General features: G+C 42.5%; 2 protein-coding genes across 3 annotated transcripts in view; one reads left to right on the top strand and one right to left on the bottom strand.

The window, feature by feature from the left end:
* Nucleotides 1-9,760, bottom strand: part of LOC133535999 (multiple C2 and transmembrane domain-containing protein 1-like) — a 68,484-nt gene extending 58,724 nt beyond the window's left edge. The window contains exon 1 of one of the 2 annotated variants that reach the window (XM_061876133.1): nucleotides 9,287-9,760. In XM_061876133.1, the coding sequence (XP_061732117.1) occupies nucleotides 9,287-9,664 (378 nt within the window). In that variant the 5' untranslated portion in view covers nucleotides 9,665-9,760. The remainder of the gene's footprint in view (nucleotides 1-9,286) is intronic. The other variant, XM_061876134.1, reaches the window with a different exon arrangement.
* Nucleotides 9,761-12,529: 2,769 nt separating this feature from the next.
* Nucleotides 12,530-26,109, top strand: LOC133535988 (arrestin domain-containing protein 3-like). Its single transcript, XM_061876110.1, has 8 exons — nucleotides 12,530-13,082; nucleotides 15,895-15,988; nucleotides 16,060-16,207; nucleotides 16,293-16,395; nucleotides 16,523-16,779; nucleotides 16,848-16,992; nucleotides 17,058-17,212; nucleotides 25,417-26,109. Exons 1-8 carry the CDS (start codon nucleotides 12,803-12,805, stop codon nucleotides 25,492-25,494), a joined length of 1,260 nt encoding a protein of 419 aa, XP_061732094.1. The 5' UTR covers nucleotides 12,530-12,802; the 3' UTR covers nucleotides 25,495-26,109.
* Nucleotides 26,110-27,507: the final 1,398 nt, after the last annotated feature.

The following is a 27,507-nucleotide window of genomic DNA, read 5'->3' as shown; positions in this document are numbered from 1 at the left end:
ACCCAGTACCTTTGTATTGTGAGGCAGAGACGCACTAACCCCCTCACATAAAATGTAAACGTGCTAGACTGGAGCCAAAGAATCTCCATCTGCAGGTCCTGACAGGTTGCTGGCATATACAGCAAGGTTCATAAAACATGTACAGCGACATCAGACACAAACAGTATAATGAAATACACAGACTCGTATATCATAACACACATAAAATCAAATGGAGAACCGTATAAAAGAGTAGGTTGTTGCATGACCTCAGCTCAGGACGGGTGAAGAATGAAGTACCAAAGTAGATAAAGGGCAAAAGGCAGAAGTGCTATAGTGCTGAAGTGGAAGTGTGCTAAATTGTTGCACAAATCAGTTAAAGTGCGGCTAGTGTTGCACATTAGTCCTTTGCACAAGTAGTCAGCAATCACCACATGTGTTTACGCCTGGAACATTGCAACAAAAAAAGCATACGTAAGTGTATCTATGTAAAAAATATTGCATCAAATGTGAATATAGGACTTTTAGAATGTAAGCATGGAAATGTTGACATATTTAAACATAGTAGCTATTCTGGTTTGTCCTGAACCGCACGTGCAAATCCCCTCTAGAACTTTAGAACATTCATAAAGTGTTTAAAAGATACCACGTTTTGTCCAAAAGTGGTCATTTTTTTTATATTTTGTAAATACTGCTAATACTTATAAGTTGATATTTAATATATTTGTTTATTTGTAAATGCTATTTGCATATTTCATGATTTATTCAAGTTAAGGTCATTTTCTGTGTAGTGTTCCTGTTACATATTTTATATCATGTATATATATATTAATATACATGTCATCATTTTTTATGGAACCATACTTGTTTTAATTAAAAATGGTTAGCGCTGAAAACAACGGTGTGTTATTTGCTTTAATGATCAGAGAGAGCTCACTAGCTTATTGACACACCGAGTCTGTGAGCGGCTGCATCGCCTGGGAGTTGGCAAAGTGAGTTCTGGATCAGTGTTTCTTCACCATAGTGCCTGCGCCCGTTGTTGGGCCGCTAGTCCTCCTTAGAGGGCCCCCACAAAAATATCTGTTTCTCAGCTGGGGTCCGTCATCAGTTGTAATACCACTTTTCACCACTAGTGGCAGTAATGACAAGAGAAAACAAACAGAAGAAGTCTGGAGCAAAAGTCATAGAGAAGTTTCTTCAGCGCAAAAATACGACTAAACTGGTCATGTTGTATTTTCTTTTGCATTTTAATTCAATTTAAATTTTAATTAATAAATTATCATTTATTTATCGTAACGTATTTAATTTAACACTGTATGTAGGTAAATTTTTCATAATTATTTGAGTCCTTTTTTTTTTCTGTATATTTAATTAGCATTTTTTTTTAATCTGCCTGACCTAAGCCTTGATAAAACATATTAAGTAGTATTAAAATGAAGAGTAAGATTACTGAATCAATGTTAATTTTCGAGTGGACAGGATGGGCCCCAAGGTGAAAAATGTTAAAAACCTGCATGTTTTAGATCAGGGGTAGGGAACCTATGGCTCTAGAGCCAGATGTGGCTCTTTTGATGACTGCATCTGGCTCTCAGATAAATCTTAGCTGACATTGCTTAACGCGATAATTATGAATAATTCGGCTGGAATTTACAGTGCTAAAAATAACGTTCAAAATATAAAACATTCTCATGCATTTAAATCCATCCATCCGTTTCCTACCGCACCTGTTCAAGAAGTCGCATTAATGGTAAGAAGTATTTTATGTCACGATGGGGGGGGTCGCAGCTTGCTGCGGGGTCGTTCTCCCAGGAAGGCAGACGGACTACTCGGAACATGGCATTTAGGTAAAAACAAGACTTAATTTAAACTAAAAAAAGATACAAACAAAAAACGCTCACAGTGGAGGCACAACTTGGGCTAAGGAAGAAAGCTAACGCATAAACAGACTAAGAACATAAATCAAACAAAACTTACTTGGCATGGCATGAAGCGCGAAACTATGGCAAGGCATGAAACAAGTCAGCACAGAGCAAGAAAAGATAACATTGACGCCAGGGCGACTGACTGGCAAAGACAAGCTTAAATACTGCCTCTGATTAGTGCTCCGAAGCAGGTGAGCGGGCATTTTGTCCACCAGAGACAGGTGGACAAAATGAGTAACCCAGGAAACCAGACAAGGGAGTGGAAAAAAACAGGAACTCAAAGAGTCCAAAAGACAAACAGCACATGGCCAAACAAAAACATGATCAACAGACATGACATTTTATTTATTATTGGTTAGCTTCAGAATAACAATGTTATTAAAAAGAATAAGAGACTTTTTATACTCTAAAAATGTTGGTCTTACTTAAAAATGCACGCATTTAGTTGTATTGAGTGTTAAAAAATATGATGTGGCTCTCACTGAAATGCATTTTGAAATATTTGGCTTTAATGGCTCTCTCAGCCAAAAAGGTTCCCGACCCCTGTTTTAGATTATAAATCATGCCTTTCCCGTGGATGGCAGAAGGATGTGGCCATAAACCAAGAAGTTGGCAACTTTGACGTCCAACTTAGACCCAGAGATGGCGAGAAAGACAAGAAAGTACACTCTTTTTGCAACTATTTTTTCCCCGGCATGAGGTTTATGATTAATTCTCCATTTCTACAGAAAGGTACGAAAATCCCATCAGTCGGCATCCCAGTAAGAGCAAACTTTGATAAGTGATTGTTTTAGTATGTTTGTGTTTCTTGTTTAACACTTAGCAATAGTGTGACATGATACTCAGTGTTTCACTAAAGTTGGATCCCTGTAGCACAAAGCTGCTAAAACTTGCAGTTCATCCTCCTTATGTTCAGGTTAAAAAAAATATACGGTTCTGGATCATCATTTGTCCTAAAGTAGTTGTTGTCAGGGCTTCATGGTGGCAGAGAGGTTAGTGTGTCTGCCTCTCAATACGAAGGTCCTGCAGTCCTGGGTTCAAATCCAGGCTCGGGATCTTTCTGTGTGGAGTTTGCATGTCCTCCCCGTGAATGCGTGGGTTCCCTCCGGGTACTCCGGCTTCCTCCCACTTCCAAAGACATGCACCTGGGGATAGGTTGATTGGCAACACTAAATGGTCCCTAGTGTGTGAATGTTGTCTGTCTATCTGTGTTGGCCCTGCGATGAGGTGGCGACTTGTCCAGGGTGTACACCACCTTCTGCCCGATTGTAGCTGAGATAGGCGCCAGCGCCCCCCGCGACCCCAAAAGGGAATAAGCGGTAGGAAATGGATGGATGGATAGTTGTTGTCATCTATCATGAAATCTGCCATGAGTAGCAGTGTTGTTGAAGGAATGCATCTGTGAAAATGAATACGCCACCGTATGCTTAGAAAGACCATCCATCCATTTTCTACCGCTTATCCCTTTCGGGGTCGCGGGGGGCGCTGGAGCCTATCTCAGCTGCATTCAGGCGGAAGGCGAGGTACACCCTGGACATGTCGCCACCTCATCGTAGGGCCAACACAGATAGACAGACAACATTCACACACTCGGGACCATTTAGTGTTGCTAATCAACCTATCCCAAGGTGCATGTATTTGGAGGTGGGAGGGGCCTATTACCAGGTGCATGTCGTTGGAGGTGGGAGGGGCCTATCCCCAGGTGCATGTCTTTGGAGGTGGGAGGAAGCTGGAGTACCCGGAGGGAACCCACGCAGTCACGGGGAGAATATGCAAACTCCACATGCACAGAAAGATCCCAAGCCCGGGATTGGACTCGGGACTATTCAGGACCTTCGTATTGTGAGGCACATGCACTAACCCCTTTTCATACCGTGCTGCCCTGCTTAGAAAGACCAAGGTCTGTTAAATACTACATGTTATTATGAATGTGCCTGGCACTACATTACATATACAAACGTTTGTATTTGTACAGAATGTATAGTTTCTAGGCAGAGTCTTGACCACGGCGGAGAGGGTATACGTCTCGGGGGACTAAATGTTGCGTCACTGCTTTTTGCGGACGACGTGGTCCTGATGGCACCTTCAGTTCGTGACCTTCAGCTCTCACTGGATCGGTTCGCAGCCGAGTGTTCAGCGGCTGGAATGAGGATCAGCATCTCCGAATCTGAGGCCATGGTTCTCAGCAGGAAACCGATGGTTTGTACAGTCCAGGTAGAGAACGAGACTCTGTCCCAGGTGGAGGAGTTGAAGTATCTCGGGGTCTTGTTCAAGAGTGAGGGAAAGATGGAGAAGGAAATCAGCCGGAGAATCGGAGCAACCGGGGCAGTGTTGAAGTCTCTCTGCAGTTGTTGTGACGAAACGAGAGCTGAGCCAGAAGGCAAAGCTCTCGGTCTACCGAGCTATCTACATTCCTACTCTCACCTATGGTCATGAAGTGTGGTTCAGGACCGAAAGAATAAGATCGCGGATACAAGCGGCCAAAATGAGTTTTCTCAGAAGGGCGGCTGGCATCTCCCTTAGAGATAGGGTGAGAAGTTCAGTCACCCGAGAGAGACTCTGAGCAGAGCCGCTGCTCCTTCGCTTGGAAAGGAGCCAGCTTAGGTGGTTCGGGCATCTCGTGCGGATGTCTCACGGGCGTCTCCCTAGGGAGGTCCTCGTTGCACGTCCAACTGGGAGGAGACCCCGCGTCAGGCCAAGGACCAGATGGGGGGATTACATCTCCTCTCTGGCCTGGGAACGCTTCGAGATCCCCAGGAAGAATTGATTGGTTGATTGAGACTTTTATTAGTAGATTGCACAGTTCAGTACATCCATCCATCCATCCAATTCCTACCGCTTATTCCCTTTCGGGGTCGCGGGGGGCGCTGGCGCCTATCTCAGCTACAATCGGGCGGAAGGCGGGGTACACCCTGGACAAGTCGCCACCTCATCACAGGGCCAACACAGATAGACAGACAACATTCACACACTAGGCCCCATTTAGTGTTGCCAATCAACCTATCCCCAGGTGCATGTCTTTGGAAGTGGGAGGAAGCCGGAGTACCCGGAGAGAACCCACGCATTCACGGGGAGAACATGCAAACTCCACACAGAAAGATCCCGAGCCTGGATTTGAACCCAGGACTGCAGGACCTTCGTATTGTGAGGCAGACGCACTAACCCCTCTGCCACCGTGAAGCCCCAGTTCAGTACATATTCCGTACAATTGACCACTAAATGGTAACACCCCAATAAGTTTTTCAACTTGTTAATCAATTCATGGAAGTTGTTAATGTTGCTCTGGAGAGGGAAGTCTGGGGGACTCTGCTGGAGCTGTTGTCCCCGCGACCCGATTCCGGATAAGCGGTTGAAGATGGATGGATGGATAGTTTGGGTGTGTTTTTTAGAAAGCTTTAGAGTTGAACATGAGCTAATCCAGGGGTAGGGAACCTATGGCTCTAGATCCAGATGTGGCTCTTTTGATGACTGCATCTGGCTCTCAGATAAATCTTAGCTGACATTGCTTAACACGATAAGTATTTAATAATTCCGCTGGTAATCACAGTGTTAAAAATAACGTTCAAATTATAAAACATTCTCATGCATTTTAATCCAACCATCCATTTTCTATCGCACCTGTTCAAAATGTCGCATTAATGGTAAGAAGTGGCGTGGCGCAGTGGGAGAGTGGCCGTGCGCAACCCGAGGGTCCCTGGTTCAAATCCCACCTAGTACCAACTTCATCACGTCCGTTGTGTCCTGAGCAAGACACTTCACCCTTGCTCCTGATGGGTGCTGGTTGGCGCCTTGCATGGCAGCTCCCTCCATCAGTGTGTGAATGTGTGTGTAAATGTGGAAGTAGTGTCAAAGCGCTTTGAGTACCTTAGAGGTAGAAAAGCGCTATACAAGTACAACCCATTTATCATTATTTATTTATTTATTTAAGTATTATATTTATTATTGGCTAACTTTAGCATAACAATGTTATTAAAAAGAATAAGACACTTATTATACTCTAAAAATGTTAGTCTTACTTAAAAATGCACGCATTTAGTTGTATTCAGTGCTAAAAAATATTTTATGGCTCTCACGGAAATACATTTTGAAAATATTTGGCTTTCATGGCTCTCTCAGCCAAAAAGGTTCCCGACCCCTGAGCTAATGCCATCACCTACAGATGACTTTTGCTAGTGTTTATTTTTGAGTTAGAATGCATTAAAAAATCCATCCATCCATTTTCTACCGCTTATTCCCTTTCGGAGTCGCGGGGGGCGCTGGCGCCTATCTCAGCTACAATCGGGCGGAAGGCAGGGTACACCCTGGACAAGTCGGCACCTCATCGCAGGGCCAACACAGATAGACAGACAACATTCACACTCACATTCACACACTAGGGACCATTTAGTGTTGCCAATCAACCTATCCCCAGGTGCAAGTCTTTGGAAGTGGGAGGAAGCCGGAGTACCCGGAGGGAACCCACGCAGTCACGGGGAGAACATGCAAACTCCACACAGAAAGATCCCGAGCCTGGATTTGAATCCAGGACTGCAGGACCTTCGTATTGTGAGGCAGACGCACTAACCCCTCTGCCACTGTGAAGCCCCGTGAAGCATTAAAAAATAGAAGAAAAATTGTTCTTGTCTTACATAAATATTATGCATGATAGGCAACATCTTAAAAAATGCAGCTTGCCTTTGATGTATATTTCGTGAAGTGAATTATATTTATATAGCGCTTTTCTCTAGTGACTCAAAGCGCTTTTACATAGTGAAACCCAATATCTAAGTTACATTTAAACCAGTGTGGGTGTCACTGGGAGCAGGTGGGTAAAGTGTCTTGCCCAAGGACACAACGGCAGTGACTAGGATGGCCGAAGCGGGAATCGAACCTGCAACCCTCAAGTTGCTGGCACGGCCGCTCTACCAACCGAGCTATGCCGCCCCACATATATATCAATTTAAAGAAGTTAAAATTTGTAAAAAATGTTTGGCGAAGGGTGTGAGTTGGGAGAGTAGCCGTGCCAGCAACCTGAGGGTTCCTGGTGACCCAGCTTCTACCAAACTAGTCCGTTGTGTCCTTGAGCAACACACTTCACCCTCGCTCCTGATGGGTCGGGGTTAGCGCCCTGCATGGTAGCTCCCGCCATCAGGGTGTGAATGTGTTTGTGAATGGGTGAATGTGGAAATAGGGTCAAAGTATAACCCATTTACCATTTATAAAAATATTAGGGGTGGGCAAATTAATGCGTTAATTACGAGTTAATTCATCAATCTATTAACGCCGACAATTATTTTATCGCACATTTGCGTATGTTGTTTACATGCTTTTATTTTGTTAACGCCTTTTCTTAACAAGATGGCGTCGCCCGGACGGGCTTCGGCGTCGAGGGGCTCTTGATAAAGATGGAACATTTGGCAAAAATATCGGACAATTCTGCAAATTTCATGGCTGGCTTACGATCACTTACGACCGCCAGACAATTCTGGATGTGGATAGATCGGGCCGTTTTGGACTGAATGAGGCGTGCTTGCTAGAGCGGCTAGCTAGCATGGGAATACTTTGCCGGCTACATCCAGCGGCCTGTGAAGCAGCGGAGTATATGTGTTGTCTGTCTATTTATGAATAATGCAGACGAGGAGTGTTGGCTGAGTTCTTAACGTTTGCTTTCAGAGCGTGCATATCACAACATACAAGATGCCGTCATGGCGACACACAACCTATACCGGGCTACCGCGCATGCTCGTCACTCCTGTTGCATGCTGGGTAGGGTAGTTCTTTTATTCCCTGGCTCATAACATCACAATATAGTACCATGTATATGCGTTCAGTTTATCAAAGCACCAAGCAAACAATCGGAAAATTCCCATCATATCAATTCCTAGATATGGTCATAATTATTTTAAGTGCACTACGCAGAATTAACACAACATTATTAATATTGCTACTACGGATAATTTGATCAAAAATTCCCTAAAACAGCCCACTACCTATAATATAGGTTTTTTAAACATAAGATCGCTGATAAAAAAAATGTTCCTGCTGTTACCCTGCACTCTTCAGCATCTACATGCTGCCGCTAGGTGACATCATACGCAAATACGGTGTTAGCTTTCACTGTTATGCTGATGACACCCAACTCTACATGCCCCTAAAGCTGACCAACACGCCGGATTGTAGTCAGCTGGAGGCGTGTCTTAATGAACTTAAACAATGGATGTCCGCTAACTTTTTGCAACTTAATGCCAAAAAAACAGAAATGCTGATTATCGGTCCTGCTAGACACCGAACTCTATTTAATAATACAACTCTAACATTTGACAACCAAACAATTAAACAAGGCGACACGGTAAAGAATCTGGGTATTATCTTCGACCCAACTCTCTCCTTTGAGGCACACATTAAAAGCGTTACTAAAACGGCCTTCTTTCATCTCCGTAATATCGTTTTATTTTTCTTCTATGTCCCACTCTCCCCTGTGGAGGGGGTCCGGTCCGATCCGGTGGCCATGTACTGCTTGCCTGTGTATCGGCTGGGGACATCTCTGCGCTGCTGATCCGCCTCCGCTTGGGATGGTTTCCTGCTGGCTCCGCTGTGAACGGGACTCTCGCTGCTGTGTTGGATCCGCTTTGGACTGGACTCTCGCGACTGTGTTGGATCCATTGTGGATTGAACTTTCACAGTATCATGTTAGACCCGCTCGACATCCATTGCTTTCCTCCTCTCTAAGGTTCTCATAGTCATCATTGTCACCGACGTCCCACTGGGTGTGAGTTTTCCTTGCCCTTATGTGGGCCTACCGAGGATGTCGTGGTGGTTTGTGCAGCCCTTTGAGACGCTAGTGATTTAGGGCTATATAAGTAAACATTGATTGATTGATTGATTACCTCAGAAATTGCCTGTTCAGATGTTATGATTGTGGCTCAGAGATTTGTATGTAGATTATATTTATTTTCCATAACAAACAGGATAACTTAAATACCCTGGCAGTGGCAATAAGCTTAAATGTTTGTATTGACATTTTTGGAGTTGATTTTCATAAAATATGCTATTTAACTGCTACTGTTTAACAAGGACTGATTTAGATTGTGTTTGCACAACAAATGTTTTGGCGCTTTTGTTCATGTGGGAGAATATTCCAATAAAGGTGCACTACACACTACTTTTGAATTCATTATTGGGCTTTGCGTATACAATGCAGTTAATCGCGATTAATCAGAGAAATAGTGCGATTAACTTCGATTAACATTTTTAATCGTTGCCCAGCCCTAAAAAATATACATATATTCAAAAAAGAAAACAATTTTTACGACCCCCGCTGCAGTACCTTTCCGGACCCCCGTTAAAGACCTGTAATGTATAGGTAAGTGTGTGTGTGTGTGTGTGTGTGTGTGTGTGTGTCTTACCGCAGCTCCATGTTGTTCTTCCAGCTGTTCTCCAGTTGTTGTCGTCGCCTCCTCTCCTCCTCCCGCTGATCCCTTCAGTCCCTCAAGGCCAGCAGAACCGAGAGAGGAGCTCTTGTGATGGGACAGAACCAAGTGGGCCACCGCAGACTTGTCGGCGCCGCTCCCGCACCGGGTCCGCTCTTCGGGCTCCTCGTCGCGGCGTGCAGAGAAGACGAGGTCGGGCTGCGAGATGGAGATGACCCGGTCCAAGACGGCGGGTCCCCTCCGCGCCATCCTCCGGAACATCCAGCTGCTGCGCGGCGGCTTGTCGTCTTTGCCGCTCGACGCTTTGTTTCGGGACAGAAAGTTCCAGGTGCTCTCGCGGTCGCCTCGCTCCATCCTGCAGCCTGTGGGTCGGTGTTCGAGTCCGCCTGCGCGCAGATCACAAGTCACACCGCCAGCATGTTGACTCGCTCCTCAAGCCCCGCCCCCTTTCCGCACACGCGCAGCGGGGCCGCGGCTGTCAGACAGCCTGCGGGTGTTTGGACACAACCGCCAAACTAAACACGTCAAACAGTTGAACTATTACACTATTTTATTGTAAACGGATGTCAATCAATGAGTGTAAACTGGAGCAGACATGGCAAGTGTAATCTACCTCGTATCCTACTTGCTAATGTGCATTAGCATCGATGCTAAGAATATGTTCTCTAAAAAACAAACTAATAATATCATGGAAATGTATATATATATATATATATATATATATATATCCATCCATCCATTTCCTACCGCTTATTCCCTTTTGGGGTCGCGGGGGGCGCTGGCGCCTATCTCAGCTACAATCGGGCGGAAGGCGGGGTATACCCTGGACAAGTCGCCACCTCATCGCAGGGCCAACACAGATAGACAGACAACATTCCCACTCACATTCACACACTAGGGACCATTTAGTGTTGCCAATCAACCTATCCCCAGGTGCATGTCTTTGGAAGTGGGAGGAAGCCGGAGTACTCGGAGGGAACCCACGCATTCACGGGGAGAACATGCAAACTCCACACAGAAAGATCCCGAGCCTGGACTTGAACCCAGGACTGCAGGACCTTCGTATTGTGAGGGAGACGCACTAACCCCTCTGCCACCGTGAAGCCCATACACATACATATATACACAAATATATCTGTATATATACATATATACACATATGTATATACATACATAAATATGTATATATATATACATATGTACATATATACAGATGCATGTATATATACATATATATACATATGTCTTGATTGGATTATCCAGAGAATAGTGCTCGATACCGTGGTAGAGCGCAATATGTAGGTGTGGGAAAAAAATCACAAGACTACTTCATCTCTACAGAAGTGTTTCATGAGGGAACCTCAATCATCAGGAGATTTTAATGGAAGCATTCACATACAATGGTTTATATAAGGACTGCCTACCCCCAGACTAAACGACTCTGAAACCAATAATGAATGTAACTGTCGCAAGAAACCTGATTGCCCTCTCAACGGAAGGTGCTTACAGGCATCAGTCGTTTACCAAGCAAAGGTAACACGCAAGGACATTAACACATCCGACACGTACGTAGGATTAACCGAAGGAGCGTTCAAAACAAGATGGAATAATCACAACGCCTCCTTTAGAAACCAGACTTTGCAGAATTCTACAGAACTCAGCAAACACATTTGGAACCTCAAAGACAATAATGTTGAATATTCAATAACATGGCAAATTCTTGCATCCAGCACACCTTACAACAGTGGTAATAAAAGATGCAACCTATGCTTAAAAGAGAAACTGTTTATTATATATCATCCAGATCTATCATCCCTCAACAAGCGCAGTGAAATCATTTCAACATGCCGCCACAGACGGAAACACCTCCTAGGTAACACATGAGCCAATCACCACGCCCCTACGCCTGCCTGTACCCACCCACTCTGTGCTCTATATAAACCATTGTATGTGAATGCTTCCATTAAAATCTCCTGATGATTGAGGGAACCCCTCATGAAACAGTTCTGTACAGATGAAGTAGTCTTGTGATTTTGCCCACACCTACATATATATACATATATAGATATGTTTTTATTTAAGGATGCACCGAAATGAAAATTTGTGGCCGAAGCCGAATAAAACTTAAACGCTTGGCCGAATACCGAATACCGAATAATGAATGCAGTTTTTCACAATTTTTTTTATATTGCATAAATAGCTTAGAATAAATATTTAGACATGTTTTTCAAATAAAGTAATTTTTTATTGAATATTGACATGTTTTTAAATATTCCAGTAGCCTTTGCTTTTCAAAAAAAAGCACAGTTTTTCATGTATATTAGGCCTTCAAACAAAACATGCATTCCAAAAAAAGTACAGTGCATTAAAGTGGATAAACAAACAACAAATAAATTATTGTCCTTTTAGCAAAAGTCTGCTTAGCCACAGTAGATATGCTAATAATGTAAACAGAAGGCTCAAGTAAATCTCAATTAAGTGTGTGCTTGTAACCTCATACACTTATACAGGTACACAACATATCCCAACGTCACCGCGTCACTGCACGTTGGTTGATTGCGTCACCGCGTCAAAAAATTGCGTCACACGCCACTATTCGGCCTTGTTCTTAACTCACCGAAGGCCGAATGTGGCTTTTTTAGCCATATTCGGCCGAATATATTCGGTTACCGATTAATCGGTGCATCCCTAATATAGATACATATATATGTATATATACATATCTATATATATATATACATATGCATGTATATATACATATATAGATATGTATATATATATGTATATATATATATCAATTCATAAATAAATAAATAATAGTGCTTATGTTGTTATTAGTGATAGGGCGCCTCTTAGTGGCAGAAAAAGTCAACAGCAGCAAAACAACACACGATGATTTAAATAGAATACATCATAGTTGATTAAATGTGCAATTTTATGGTTTAAGACCCAGAAATGTCTGATAAGTTCAGGGTACGTTTTTATAACAGCTGTTCCTAATCATTTGTCACTGCAAAGTCGTGTGTGCCTAATGAAGTGTCCACTTCCGGCTCGCCTTTGAGCGGCGCCACCACGACGAATTCGTGGGCGCCTTTAGTGAGTGACGTCACAATCGCGTCCCCTCTGTTATGATTACTCGCGCTGGTGCGCGCGGTGCGTGCGCGTGGAAGAGAGGGCCCGTGCTTCTCGTGCGAGCGGCTCGCGCGCACACGCTCAAAGTGCGCGCACAAGCCGAGTGGGTTTTTTTTTTTTTTTTAGGCGCGTGCACGCCGCTTTTTAAGAGCGCGCCCTGCGCTTTCACGCGAGCACTCTCGCACGCACAAGCCGAGTGGAGGCGAGCCGAACCGAGCCGTTATCAGCTGAGAGGGTCCAACCAGATGAGCCAGCACCGACGCCGGGCCGGCTCCGCGAGGGCCACCGGGACTTAGGCCCTCTGGGGCGGGTGCTCTTGCCCTCCGAGGACTTCTCCCATCACCTTCCACCGCCGCCGTCATGGTTCTGGGTAAAGTTCGGGCTCTGGCCGTGTGCTTCGACACCCTGAACGACAGCAACCTGCCAGTCTTCTCCGGGGGGGAGATGGTGTCGGGGCGGGTTCTGGTGGACGTCACCGGGGATGTCCGCGTCAGGAGTCTGGACGTGACCGCGCGGGGGGTCGCCAAGGTCCGCTGGACCGAGTCCCGGAACGCCGGAGCCAACACCGCCTACACGCAGAACTACACCGAGGAGGTGGAGTACCTGCAGCACCGGGACTGTCTCATCGGCGAGGACAGAGGTGAGACACCTGGACCTCATGGTCACGGACACTTTCAGCAAAGTTGCACACACTTTGGAGATAAGCCACAAAATGGTCGGAACCGCTCAGGCTGAGGTGTTTGGACTTTTTAAAGAACACCAACAAGAGAAGTGATGAGATGAAGGGAAGAAGACAACTCCCTTTTGTTTGCTAGAAGCGGTTCAAACCTGTTCACACACACACACACACACACACACACACACACACTGCAGGGGGAGTGCGTGTGCGCGTGTGCATGTGTGTGTGTTTATTAAAGGCCACGAAGGACACGATGGTTCGTGTTAGTGTCTCTCATCAAGTCCACTCCCTCGTTTTGCTGACTAGGCTGTTTGTTCTGGGGGTTCCGAGGAAAATGTGTGTGACGTCATGCTTGTTTTTTTTAAAGTAGTTATCATCAGCACCATCACGACGGTGACGTCACTCAGCATCCTCTGGCCAGCAAAGATAACAAAATAGAACAATTGCCTCTTTTTCATACACAAGCAGACTTTTATTGGGAAAGTCTCATGTTTGTTGCTTTTATATATAAAAAATGTTTGGCTGTCATCACGTGACGTCAACTTTTTTTTTTTTTTTTTTTTGGTCAACGAGTGCACGCCCTTCCGAGCGCGCCCGCATGGATGTAGAGGGAGGTGGGCGGGACTAAAGGCGGCCGCGCACCAATCGCGGCGGGAGTTCTCGCCCGCTATGTGGCTCTCCTCCAATGAGCGGCCGAGTCATCCGGCCGGGAGGAGGCTGCTCAGGCTGGTTCTGACCGGTCTGCGCTGCTCGATGCCGGCGACTTGGCTGGCGGGCGCGCACACGCGCACGCGCAGAGGCTGTTTTTGACAGCGCAACGAGGCGCGTGACACCCTCGACTTCCTGTTGCTACTGTTTTACTATTTTCATATTTATATACTTGATCATGTACACTTTTTCAATATTTTAACTATATACTCATACTTTTAGAAGTACTATATACCTAATACTGTATATGTGGGGCGGTTTAGCTCGGTTGGTAGAGTGGCCGTGCCAGCAACTTGAGGGTTGCAAGTTCAATTCCCGCTTCTGCCATCCTAGTCACTGCCGTTGTGTCCTTGGGCAAGACACTTGACCCACCTGCTCCCAGTGCCACCCACACTGCTTTAAATGTAACTTAGATATTGGGTCTCACTCTGTAAAGCGCTTTGAGTCACTAGAGAAAAAGCGCTATATAAATATAATTCACTTCACATTTATTACTATTTATTTAGGCATAGTATTTTTTTCTGATGAATATTATTTGTAAGTACCGTATTTCCTTGAATTGCCGCCGGGTACTAATTAAATTTAAAACCTCTTCTCACTCCTGCGCTTACCAAAGGCATGCGGTAAAAGTAAGCATGCGCTAATTATTTTAAAACCTCTTCTCACTCCTGCGCTTACCAAAGGCATGCGGTAAAAGTAAGCATGCGCTAATTATTTTAACACCTCTTTTCACTCCGGCAGTTACCAAAGGCATGCAGTAAAAGTAAGCATGCGCTAATTATTTTAAAACCTCTTCTCACTCCTGCGCTTACCAAAGGCATGCGGTAAAAGTAAGCATGCGCTAATTATGTTAAAACCTCTTCTCACTCCTGCGCTTACCAAAGGCATGCGGTAAAATAAGCATGCGCTAATTATTTTAACACCTCTTCTCACTCCTGCGCTTACCAAAGGCATGCAGTAAAAGTAAGCATGCGCTAATTATTTTAACACCTCTTCTCACTCCGGCAGTTACCAAAGGCATGCGGTAAAAGTAAGCATGCGCTAATTATTTTAAAACCTCTTCTCACTCCTGCGCTTACCAAAGGCATGCGGTAAAAGTAAGCATGCGCTAATTATTTTAACACCTCTTCTCACTCCGGCACTTACCAAAGGCATGCAGTAAAATAAGCATGCGCTAATTATTTTAAAACCTCTTCTCACTCCTGCGCTTACCAAAGGCATGCGGTAAAAGTAAGCATGCGCTAATTAATTTAACACCTCTTCTCACGCCGGCAGTTACCAAAGGCATGCAGTAAAAATTTGAGTGTGATGTAAGTTTGGACCTTAAATCCTACTGAATAGCTCTTAATCTTCTCCCCTTTATGCGATTTGAAATGATTGAAATCAGCCTCCTCCATTTTGAAAATGATGACAGGGGAAGTGTCACTAAGCATGCGCTAATTATTTTAAAACCTCTTCTCGCTCTGGCAGTTACCAAAGGCATGCAGTAAAAGTAAGCATGCGCTAATTATTTTAACACCTCTTCTCACTCCGGCAGTTACCAAAGGCATGCAGTAAAATAAGCATGCGCTAATTATTTTAACACCTCTTCTCACTCCGGCGCTTACCAAAGGCATGCGGTAAAAGTAAGCATGCGCTAATTGATTTAACACCTCTTCTCACTATTGCGCTTACCAAAGGCATGCGGTAAAAGTAAGCATGCGCTAATTATTTTAACACCTCTTCTCACTCCGGCAGTTACCAAAGGCATGCCGTAAAAATTTGAGTGTGATGTAAGTTTGGACCTTAAATCCTACTGAATAGCTCTTAAACTTCTTCCCTTTATGCGATTTCAAATGATTGAAATCAGCCTCCTCCATTTTGAAAATGATGACAGGGGAAGTGTCACTAAGCATGCGCTAATTATTTTGGGAAGCGAGTTTGACCCGGCAGTAATTCAAGGCAGGCGCATACTGCCCTGCGGCAATTGAAGGAAATACGGTAAATCAAATGAAACGAGTGATTGACACATCACATGACTACGTTGCCAGACTGATTGACAGGTCACGTGACTTTGTGTTGCCAGACGAGGACGCCGTGGACGATGGCGTGGACGACGCCTCGACGCTGCTTCGCGCCGGCCTGCACGAGTTCGCCTTCAGCTTCCACCTGCCGCAGATGTGAGTACACGCACGCTTGACCAAGTTACGTGCGGACGCGGCGTAAACGCGCGCCGGCTTGTGCTCGCCAGGGCGTTGGCGACGTCGTTCGAGGGCAAGCACGGCAGCGTGAGGTACTGGGTCAAAGCCCAGCTGCAGCGTCCTTGGATGCTCCCGGTGAAGACCAAGAAGGAGTTCATCGTCTTCGAGCACATCGACATCAACACGCCGCTGCTGCTGGTAGGCCCCGCCTCCCCCGCCCCCCCTCCCATCATTGCAGTAACGGGTGTGGTCGCTGCATGGTCACCGTGGTAACCGTCGTCAGGCTCCTCAGGCGGGTAGCAAGGAGAAGACGCTGTGCTGCTGGTTCTGCGCCTCGGGTCCCATCTCGCTGAGCGCCAAGATCGCCCGTAAAGGCTACACGCCAGGTGAGCTCCGCCCCCCCCCCCCCCCCTCGCGCGCCGCACGGCGACCCTCGTCCCCCCTCACCCCGCTCACTCACGTCCTCTCTCTCCCTCAGTCAGACAGACTGATCTCTTCTCCCCTTTCTCCAAGGCGACTCCATCCAAATCTTCGCCGAGGTGGAGAACTTCTCGTCGCGGGTGGTGGTCCCCAAGGCGGCGCTCTACCAGACGCAGACCTTCTTCGCCAAGGGCAAGGGCAAAGAGATCCAGCAGCTGGTGTCCAACCTGCGCGGCGAGCCCTTGGCGCAGGGAAAGAGTCAAAGCTGGGAGGGCAAGCTGCTGAAGATCCCCCCCGTGTCCCCGTCCATCCTGGACTGCCCCATCATCCGAGTCGAGTACGCCCTGGTGGTGAGTCGGACATTTCCTCCTCCTTTCACGCTTCCCCCGACTGAGAGCGCCGCCTGTGTGCCGCCCAGGTGTACGTGGACGTCCCGGGCGGTCTCAACCTGTCCCTGTCCTTGCCGCTGGTGATCGGGACCATCCCGCTGCACGCCGCCAGCTCTCGCACGTCCAGCGTCAGCAGCACGTCCAGCTGGGTGGGAGTCGCCGTGCGTCCCGAAGGTAAGTGGCGCCCGCCTCTTGTCGCGTCGCCGCCCTCCTCTCTAATTGGCCGCTTGTGTGTCCAGCGCCCCCGAGCTACAACGACTTGGCCTTCTCCGAGGCGCACCGGCGCCACTGCCTGCGCGGCGGCGGCGGCGAGCACCATCACGTACACGAGGCCACCTCCTTGCTCACTTACATCAGCGAGTTCAGATACCTGCCCCCCCCACTCTACTCTGAGGTACTTCCTGTCATGTGACATCACTCCTCTTACCGCCGGGATATTTGCATAGTCCTGCAATAGTTACTCCTATTACTAGAGTAATAGTAAAGGTGAAGTTTAATGTTAAGTAGTAGTAGTAGTGGTGTGTAGTTTAAAGTTACAGTAATAGTAGTTCATGTGGAGTAGTAGTACTAAGTATCACTAGTAGTAGTTAGCAGTTTAATGTTAAAGTAGTAGTAGTAGTATCTCATAGTAGTACTACTGGGCTCTACCGACAATGTCCTTGTGGTTTGTGCAGCCCTTTGAGACACTGGTGATGTAGGGCTATATAAATAAACATTGATTGATTGATTGTTCAATGTTAAAGTTATAGTAGTTTATTGTTGTTATAGTAGTAGTTTAATGTTGACGTTACAGTAGTAGTAGTTGATGTGAAGTAAGTTATAGTAGTAGTTTTTTATGTTAAAGTTGCAGTCGTAGTAGTTAGCAATTTAATGTTAAAGTAGTAGTAGTATCTCATAGTAGTACTAGTTCAATGTTAAAGATATAGTAGTTTATCGTTGTTATAGTAGTAGTAGTTTAATGTTGAAGTTACAGTAGTACTAGTTGATGTGAAGTAGTAGTAAGTTATAGTAGTAGTTTTTTATGTTAAAGTTACAGTCGTAGTAGTTAGCAATTTAATGTTAAAGTAGTAGTAGTATCTCATAGTAGTACTAGTTCAATGTTAAAGATATAGTAGTTTATTGTTGTTAAAGTAATGGTAGTTAAATGTTGAAGTTACAGTAGTAGTAGTTAGCAGTTTAATGTTAAAGTAGTGGTAATATCTCATAGTAGTACTATAGTTCAATGTTAAAATTATAGTAGTTTATTGTTGTAGTAGTAGTAGTAGTAGTTTAATGTTGAAGTTACACTAGTAGTAGTTAGCAGTTTAATGTTAAAGTAGTAGTAGTAGTATCTCATAGTAGTACTACTGGGCTCTACTGAGGATGTCGTTGTGGTTTGTGCAGCCCTTTGAGACACTGGTGATGTAGGGCTATATAAATAAACATTGATTGATTGATTGATAGTTCAATGTTAAAGTTATAGTACTTTGTTGTTATAGTAGTAGTAGTTTAATGTTGATGTTACAGTAGTAGTAGTTGATGTGAAGTAGTAGTAAGTTATAGTAGTAGTTTTTTATGTTAAAGTTGCACTCGTAGTAGTTAGCAGTTTAATGTTAAAGTTGTAGTAATATCTCAAAGTAGTCCTAGTACAATGTTGAAGTTATAGTAGTTTATTGTTATAGTAGTAGTAGTTTTCTATGTTGAAGTTGCAGTCATAGTAGTTAGCAATTTAATGTTAAAGTAGTACTAGTATCTCATAGTAGTTCTTGATCAACGTTAAAGTTATAGTAGTTTATTGTTGTTATAGTAATGGTAGTTAAATGTTGAAGTTACAGTAGTACTAGTAGTTAGCAGTTTAATGTTAAAGTAGTGGTAATGTCTCATAGTAGTACTATAGTTCAATGTTAAAATTATAGTCGTTTATTGTTGTAGTAGTAGTAGTTTAATGTTGAAGTTACAGTAGTAGTAGTTAGCAGTTTAATGTTAAAGTAGTAGTAGTAGTATCTCATAGTAGTACTACTGGGCTCTACTGAGGATGTCGTTGTGGTTTGTGCAGCCCTTTGAGACACTGGTGATGTAGGGCTATATAAATAAACATTGATTGATTGATTGATAGTTCAATGTTAAAGTTGTAGTAGTTTGTTGTTATAGTAGTAGTAGTTTAATGTTGAAGTTACAGTAGTAGTAGTTGATGTGAAGTAAGTTAAAGTAGTAGTTTTTTATGTTAAAGTTGCAGTCGTAGTAGTTAGCAGTTTAATGTTAAAGTTGTAGTAATATCTCAAAGTAGTACTAGTTCAATGTTGAAGTTATAGTAGTTTATTGTTGTTATAGTAGTAGTAGTTTTCTATGTTGAAGTTGCAGTCGTAGTAGTTAGCAATTTAATGTTAAAGTAGTACTAGTATCTCATAGTAGTACTAGTTCAATGTTAAAGTTATAGTAGTTTATCGTTGTTATAGTAGTAGTAGTTTAATGTTGAAGTTACAGTAGTAGTAGTTGATGTGAAGTAGTAGTAAGTTATAGTAGTAGTTTTCTATGTTAAAGTTGCAGTCGTAGTAGTTAGCAGTTTAATGTTAAAGTTGTAGTAATATCTCAAAGTAGCACTAGTACAATGTTGAAGTTATAGTAGTTTATTGTTGTTATAGTAGTAGTAGTTTTCTATGTTGAAGTTGCAGTCGTAGTAGTTAGCAGTTAAATGTTAAAGTTGTAGTAATATCTCAAAGTAGTACTAGTACAATGTTGAAGTTATAGTAGTTTATTGTTGTTATAGTAGTAGTAGTTTTCTATGTTGAAGTTGCAGTTGTAGTAGTTAGCAATTTAATGTTAAAGTAGTAGTAGTGTCTCATGGTAGTACTAGTTCAATGTTAAAGTTATAGTAGTTTATTGTTGTTGTAGTAGTACAAACCCCGTTTCCATATGAGTTGGGAAATTGTGTTAGATGTAAATATAAACAGAATACAATGATTTGCAAATCCTTTTCAACCCATATTCAGTTGAATGCACTACAAAGACAACATATTTGATGTTCAAACTCATAAACTTTATTTTTTTTTTGCAAATAATAATTGACTTGAATTTTATGGCTGCAACACGTGTCAAAGTAGTTGGGAAAGGGCATGTTCACCACTGTGTTACATCACCTTTTCTTTTAACAACACTCAATAAACGTTTGGGAACTGAGGAAACTAGTTGTTGAAGCTTTGAAAGAGAAATTATTTCCCATTTAGCGCGATATAAATCTAATCCATTATTATTATTATTATTATTATTATGTAGAGCTTCAGTCGTTCAACAGTCCGGGGTCTCCACTGTCGTATTTTACGCTTCATAATGCTCCACACATTTTCCATGGGAGACAGGTCTGGACTGCAGGCGGGCCAGGAAAGTACCCGCAGTCTTTTTTTTTATGAAGCCACGCTGTTGTAAAACTTGTCTTGCTGAAATAAGCAGGGGCGTCCATGATAATGTTGCTTGGATCACAACATATGTTGCTCCAAAACCTGTATGGACCTTTCAGCATTAATGGTGCCTTCACAAATGTGTAAGTTACCCATAACCTTGGGCACTAATACACCCCCATACCATCACACATGCTGGCTTTTGAATTTTGCGCTTATAACAATTTGAATGGTTATTTTCCTCTTGGTTCTGGAGGACACCACATCCTCTGTTTCCAAATATAACTTGAAATGTGGACTCGTCAGACCACGTTTCAGGATATTGTTGATAAATGGGTTTTGCTTTGCATAGTAGAGTTTTAACTTGCACTTACAGATGTCGCGACTAACTGTAGTTACTAACAGTGGTTTTATGAAGTTTTCCTGAGCCCACGTGGTGATATCCTTTACACACCGATGTTGGTTTTTGATGCAGTACCGCCTGAGGGATCAAAAGTCCGTAATATCATCGCTTACGTGCAGTGATTTCTCCAGATTCTCTGAGCTTTTTGATGATTTTACGGACCGTAGGATGTCGTTGTGGTTTGTGCAGCCCTTTGAGACACGAATGATTTAGGGCTATATAAATAATCATTGATTGAAAATCCCTAAATTCCTTGCAATAGCACGTTGAGAAATGTTGTTCTAAAACTGTTCCACAATTTGCATACAAAGTGGTGACCCTCAGCCCATCCTTGTTTGTGAATGACTTAGTATTTCATGCAAGCTGCTTTTATACCCAATCATGGCACCCACCTGTTCCCAATTAGTCTGCACACCTGTGGGATGTTCCATATTAGTGTTTGATGAGCATTCCTCAACTTTATCAGTATTCATTGCCACCTTTCCCAACTTCTTTGTTACGTGTTGCTGGCATCAAATTCTAGAGTTAATAATTATTTGCAAAAAAAAAAATGTTTTAATCAGTTTGAACATCAAATATGTTGTCTTTGTAGCATATTCAACTGAATATGGCTTGAAAAGGAGTCGCAAATCATTGTATTCTGTTTATATTTACATCTAACACAATTTCCCAACTCATATGGAAACAGGGTTTGTAGTTTAATGTTGAAGTTACAGTAGTAGTAGTTAGCAATTTAATGTTAAAGTGGTAGTTATATCTCCTAGTAGTACTAGTTCAATGTTAAAATTATAGTCGTTTATTGTTGTTATAGTAGTAGTAGTAGTTTACTGTAGAATTTACAGTTGTAGTAGTTGATGTGAAGTAGTAGTAAGTTATAGTAGTAGTTTTTTATGTTAAAGTTACAGTGGTAGTATTTAGCAGTTTAATGTTAAAGTAGTAGTAGTATCTCGTAGTAGTACTTGTTCAATGTTAAAGTTATAGTAGTTTATTGTTGTTATAGTTGCAGTAGTATAATGTTGAAGTTACAGTAGTAGTAGTCAGCAATTTAATGTTAAAGTAGTAGTAGGATCTCATAGTTGTACTAGTTCAATGTTAAAGTTATAGTTTATTATTGTTATAGTAGTAGTAGTAGTTTAATATCGAAGTTACAGTAGTAGTATGTGACATTAAGTAGTGAGTTATAGTAGTAGTTTTTTGTGTTAAATGTTACACTAGTAGTGGTTAGCAGTTTAATGTTAAAGTAGTAGCAGTAGTAGTATCTCGTAGTAGTACTAGTTCAATGTTAAAGTTTATTGTTGTTATAGTAGTAATATAGTAGTAGTTTAATGTTGAAGTTACAGTAGCAGTATGATGATTGCTGTGATTATGATTGATGTGAAGTAGTAGTAGTAGTAGGTTATATTAGTAGTTTTTTATGTTAAAGTTACAGTCATAGTAGTTAGCAGTTTAATGTGGGCGGTATAGCTCGGTTGGTAGAGCGGCCGTGCCAGCAACTTGAGGGTTGCAGGTTCGATTCCCGCTTCCGCCAACCTAGTCACTGCCGTTGTGTCCTTGGGCAAGACACTTTACCCACCTGCTCCCAGTGCCACACCCACACTGGTTTAAATGTAACTTAGATATTGGGTTTCACTATGTAAAGCGCTTTGAGTCTCTAGAGAAAATGTGCTATATAAATATCATTCAGTTCAGTTCAGTTCAATATTAAAGTTACAGTCATTGCAGTTGAAGTGAAGTAGTAGTAGTAGTATGTTATAGTACTAGTTTTTAATGTTAAAGTTACAGTAGTAATGGTAGTAGAAGTGGTATCTCATAGTAGTACTTGTTCAATGTTAAAGTTATAGTAGTTTATCGTTGTTATGGTTGCAGTAGTTTATAATGTTGAAGTTACAGTAGTAGTAGTTAGCAATTTGATGTTAAAGTAGTAGTAGTATCTCATAGTTGTACTAGTTCAATGTTAAAGTTATAGTAGTTTATTGTTGGTATAGTAGTAGTAATTTAATATCGAAGTTACATTAGTAGTAGTTGATGTTAAGTAGTAAGTTATAGTAGTAGTTTTTTGTGTTAAATGTTACACTAGTAGTGGTTAGCAGTTTAATGTTAAAGTAGTAGCAGTAGTAGTATCTCATAGTAGTACTAGTTTAATGTTGTTATAGTAGTAGTAGTTTAATGTTGAAGTTACAGTAGCAGTATGATGATTGCTGTGCTTATGATTGATGTGAAGTAGTAGTAAGTTATAGTACTAGTTTTTAATGTTAAAGTTACAGTAGTAATGGTAGAAGAAGTGGTATCTCATAGTAGTACTTCAATGTTAAAAAAGTTATCGTAGTTTATTGTTGTTATAGTGGTAGTTTAGTGTTAAAGTTACAGTATTAGTAGTAATTTAATGTTAGTCATAGTCAGGGGTGCCGTTAGGGATTTTGGGCCCCATGAAAATAATCTTTACAGGGCCCCCAACACATAATTTCATCATTAGGGGCCTCTCTGGGCCCCCCCCCCCCATCATGGGCCCCTACAATCCGTCTCCTTTACCCCCCCCCCCTTTTTGGCGCCCCCGGTCATATTAGCAGTAGTTTAATTATACTAGTTTAATTGTAAGTCGTAGTCAGTCATAGTAAAAGTAGTATAATATTAAAGTAGTAGTAAGTTATTGTTAAAGGTACTGTACAGTAGTAATAGTTTAAGGTTTTTTATCATTTAATGTCAAAGTAGTAGTAGTTTGAAGTTGTGGTAGTAGTGGTTTGAAGTTCAAATTCAAGTAGTGGTAGTTTAATTTTCAAGTCAAAGTAGTAGTAGTTGTAGTCATAGTAGTTTAATGTTAAGGTTATAGTAGTTTGAATTTAGTTATAGTAGTGGTAGTTTGAAGTTAAAATAAAAAAGCAGTATAGTAGTGGTAGTTTAATGATGTTCAAGTTCTAATAATAGTAATTTAAAGATATAATTATAGTAGTGGTTTAAAAGTGACAGTAGCGCTTTTCTACCTTCAAGGTACTCAAAGCGCTTTGACACTATTTCCACATTTACACACTGATGGAGGGAGCTGCCATGCAAAGCGCTAACCGGCACCCATCAGGAGCAAGGGTGAAGTGTCTTGCCCAAGGACACAACAGCAGTGACTAGAATGGCAGAAGCGGGAATTGAACATGCAACCCTCTGGTTGCTGACACGGCTGTTCTACCAACCGAGCTATACCGCCTATACTAGTTATAGTCATCGTAGTTTATTGTTACAGTTGTTGGTAGTTGTAAGTTAGCTATTTTAGTATTAGTTATAGCAGTAGTTAATGTCCAAGTTGTAGTAACAGTACTGTTGGCACAAATATTGGCGTTCATGCCTTTTAACCTTTGAAGTAAAACAAAACTTTTTATTTTTATTTTAGTGGCATGAGGAAGTAGAAAAGAGCATAAAACATAAAGATGCTCCAACATGGAACAAAGACCATTACTGCAATACTTCAGATAGAAGGTGCCATTGAAATGTAGTCCAGCTCGGGTGGCTTGGCAGCTCATAGTCTAGCACTGCTCTCAAGGCAGTGGGACGTGAGGTTTGCACGGCGTACTCTCGCCTTTATGCAGTCGTTAGGACACGACTTAACGAACATGCAGTCATTACTGCGACACGTTTAGTATTACTGGAATTGTGCTATTATTGCTGGTGTTAGCGTCTACAGCAGGGGTGCCCACACTTTTTCTGCAGGCGAGCTACTTTTCAATTGACCAACTCGAGCGGATCTACCTCATTTATATATATCATTTATATTTATTTATTTATGAAAGAGACATTTTTGTAAACAAGTTAAATGTGTTTAATGATAATACAAGCATGTGTAACACATATAGATGTCTTTCTTTCACAAAGACAAGAATATAAGTTGGTGTATTACCTGATTCTGATGACTTGCATTGATTGGAATCAGACAGTAATGATGATAACGCCCACATTTTCAAATGGAGGAGAAAAAAAAGTTGTCCTTTCTGTACAATACCACGTGAAAGTGGTTGGTTTTTGGGATCTAATTCATCCAGCTTCCATACACTTTACAAGAAAAACATTGGCGGCAAATTCCGTAGCTTGCTTGATTGACATTCACGGCACCCGAGGGTCTTGTGAGATGACGCTGGCTGCTGCCAGTTCATTATTATGAAAAAATGACAGAGAGGAAGGCGAGAAACACTTTTTATTTCAACAGACTTTCGCACCGTCCCTTCCGTCAAAACTCTAAAGGCCGACTGCACATTTCCTATCTTCACAATAAAAGCCCTGCTTCATGCTGCCTGCGCTAACAAAATAAGAGTCTCGGAAAGCTGGCGTGCACAAGTGATGTGCACGCCAGCTTTCTGAGGGATCGCTTGTGCACGCCAGTTTTCCGAGACTCTGTATTTAGTTAGCGCAGGCAGCATGAAGCAGGGCTTTTATTGTGAAGATAGGAAATGTGCAGTCGGCCTTTAGAGTTTTGACGGAAGGTACGGCGCGAGAGTCTGTTGAAATAAAAAGTGTTTCTCGCCTTCCTCTCGGTCATATTTTCATAATAATGATCTTGCAGCAGCCAGCGTCATCTCACAAGACCCTCCGGTACCGTGAATGTCATTTAAGTGACGTCTTGGTGAAGATTGATGATCACTCATTTTTAGGTCTATTTTTTTAAAAGCCTGGCTGGAGATCGACTGACACCCCCCCCGCGGTCGACTGGTAGCTCGCGATCGACGTAATGGGCACCCCTGATCTACATGAAATCACAAATGAGATTTCCAAAGAACTGCACTCGATTCAAACGTCAGCAGAACTTTTTTGCATCCCTTTTTTTTTTTTTGGTACCTCCCTCAGGTAGACCCGTATCCTGACCCGGCTGGGGCGTGCTGCGTCCAGGAGGCCACCACACTGGAAACATGCCCGTCCCGCTGAGGAGGGAAGAGACACTGTCAGCTGGGCGAAGATAACTTACCACGCAATCCAACATCAGCACCAGTCTCTTCTGGAAAAAAATGCAGACCCCGCGCCCCAAACACCACTTGATGACCCAGGATTGGATGACGGCTCGATTAATGGTAACAGATGGCGAGGACGGGACAACTAAACGACTGCACATGCACGTTGTAGTAGCTGTGTGTCCTGGACTACAAAGAAAAACAATGATGACATCACCCGATGCACTTAAACTGTATGAATGTATGTGTGTGTGTGTGCGAGTGTGTGCGCGCGTGTGTGCTAAAGCACAAACGACCAACTGAAAGAACCACAAGTCGCCTGTTGTCTACTCACCGCTGAATATTTAAAAAAAAAAAGTTGAACATCCAAAGTGAAAATGTTTACACAAGAATTTGAGAAACTTCCTACTAAAAGTGCAATATTTTATATCTCACCTCTTTTTAGCACAACTTTTGCATCTCTTCCATTTCTCTGCATTCTTCTTTCTATTGTTTTTATTATTATTATTATTATAATATTATCGTGTGATCATCTTCTTGCTGTCATGATCAACTTTTGATAAAAAAAAAAATTAAAGTTTATTTTATCAAATCTTGTCTATTTTTATTCAAAAAGTCTTTTTTTTTTTAAGTTAGTACTTTACTATTTTTGTTTGCAACCATGTTGTCTTTTTAATTAAAAAGTATTTTTGGCTGATTTGAACAAGCACTATGATGGCGATCGATCAAAAAAATGTAAGTAAAAAAAATCCAAATAAGCCACACTTGAACTTTAAAATGAACATGAAAAAGATAAAAATACGATTTTTTTTAATTACATGAAATATATAGTTGCGGTAGAAAAAAGGAGGGATGGATGGATATAGTTATTTTTATTCATGGATACTTAATAAGAGCAATATTAAAGGCCTACTGAAATGAGATGTTCTTATTTAAACGGGGATAGCAGGTCCATTCTATGTGTCATACTTGATCAATTTGCGATATTGCCATATTTTTGCTGAAAAAATTTAGTAGAGAACATCGACAATAAAGTTCGCAACTTTTGGTCGCTAATCAATCAATCAATCAATGTTTACTTATATAGCCCTAAATCACTAGTGTCTCAAAGGGCTGCACAAACCACCACGACATCCTCGGTAGGAAAACTCACACCCAGTGGGACGTCGGTGACAATGATGACTATGAGAACCTTAGAGAGGAGGAAAGCAATGGATGTCGAGCGGGTCTAACATGATACTGTGAAAGTTCAATCCACAATGGATCCAACACAGTCGCGAGAGTCCAGTCCAAAGAGGATCCAAGACACAGCAGCGAGAGTCCCGTTCACAGCGGAGCCAGCAGGAAACCATCCCAAGCGTAGGCGGACCAGCAGCGCAGAGATGTCCCCAGCCGATACACAGGCGAGCAGTACATGGCCACCGGATCGGACCGGACCCCCTCCACACGGGAGAGTGGGACATAGAAGAAAAAGAAAAGAAACGGCAGATCAACTGGTCTAAAAAGGGAGTCTATTTAAAGGCTAGAGTATACAAATGAGTTTTAAGGTGAGACTTAAATGCTTCTACTGAGGTGGCATCTCGAACTTTTACCGGGAGGGCATTCCAGAGTACTGGAGCCCGAACGGAAAATGCTCTATAGCCCGCAGACTTTTTTTGGGCTTTGGGAATCACTAATAAGCCGGAGTCCTTTGAACGCAGATTTCTTGCCGGGACATATGGTACAATACAATCGGCAAGATAAGATGGAGCTAGACCGTGTAGTATTTTATACGTAAGTAGTAAAACCTTAAAGTCACATCTTAAGTGCACAGGAAGCCAGTGCAGGTGAGCCAGTACAGGCGTAATGTGATCAAACTTTCTTGTTCTTGTCAAAAGTCTAGCAGCCGCATTTTGTACCAACTGTAATCTTTTAATGCTAGACATGGGGAGACCCGAAAATAATACGTTACAGTAGTCGAGGCGAGACGTAACAAACGCATGGATAATGA

Source organism: Nerophis ophidion, linkage group LG17 (genome assembly GCF_033978795.1).
Source record: "Nerophis ophidion isolate RoL-2023_Sa linkage group LG17, RoL_Noph_v1.0, whole genome shotgun sequence".
Taxonomy (NCBI): Eukaryota; Metazoa; Chordata; class Actinopteri; order Syngnathiformes; family Syngnathidae; genus Nerophis; species Nerophis ophidion.
Note: the sequence above shows the minus strand (reverse complement) of the source record. Positions and strands in the feature narration are given on the sequence as shown.

Bases quoted from the DNA above. Each gene is read 5' to 3' on its own strand.
- LOC133535988 (XM_061876110.1), top strand. From the start codon at position 12,803: ATGGTTCTGGGTAAAGTTCGGGCTCTGGCCGTGTGCTTCGACACCCTG. The intron at 16,208-16,292 runs GTAGGCCCCGCC...AACCGTCGTCAG, and splicing joins TCAACACGCCGCTGCTGCTG to GCTCCTCAGGCGGGTAGCAA. The intron at 16,396-16,522 runs GTGAGCTCCGCC...CCTTTCTCCAAG, and splicing joins CCGTAAAGGCTACACGCCAG to GCGACTCCATCCAAATCTTC.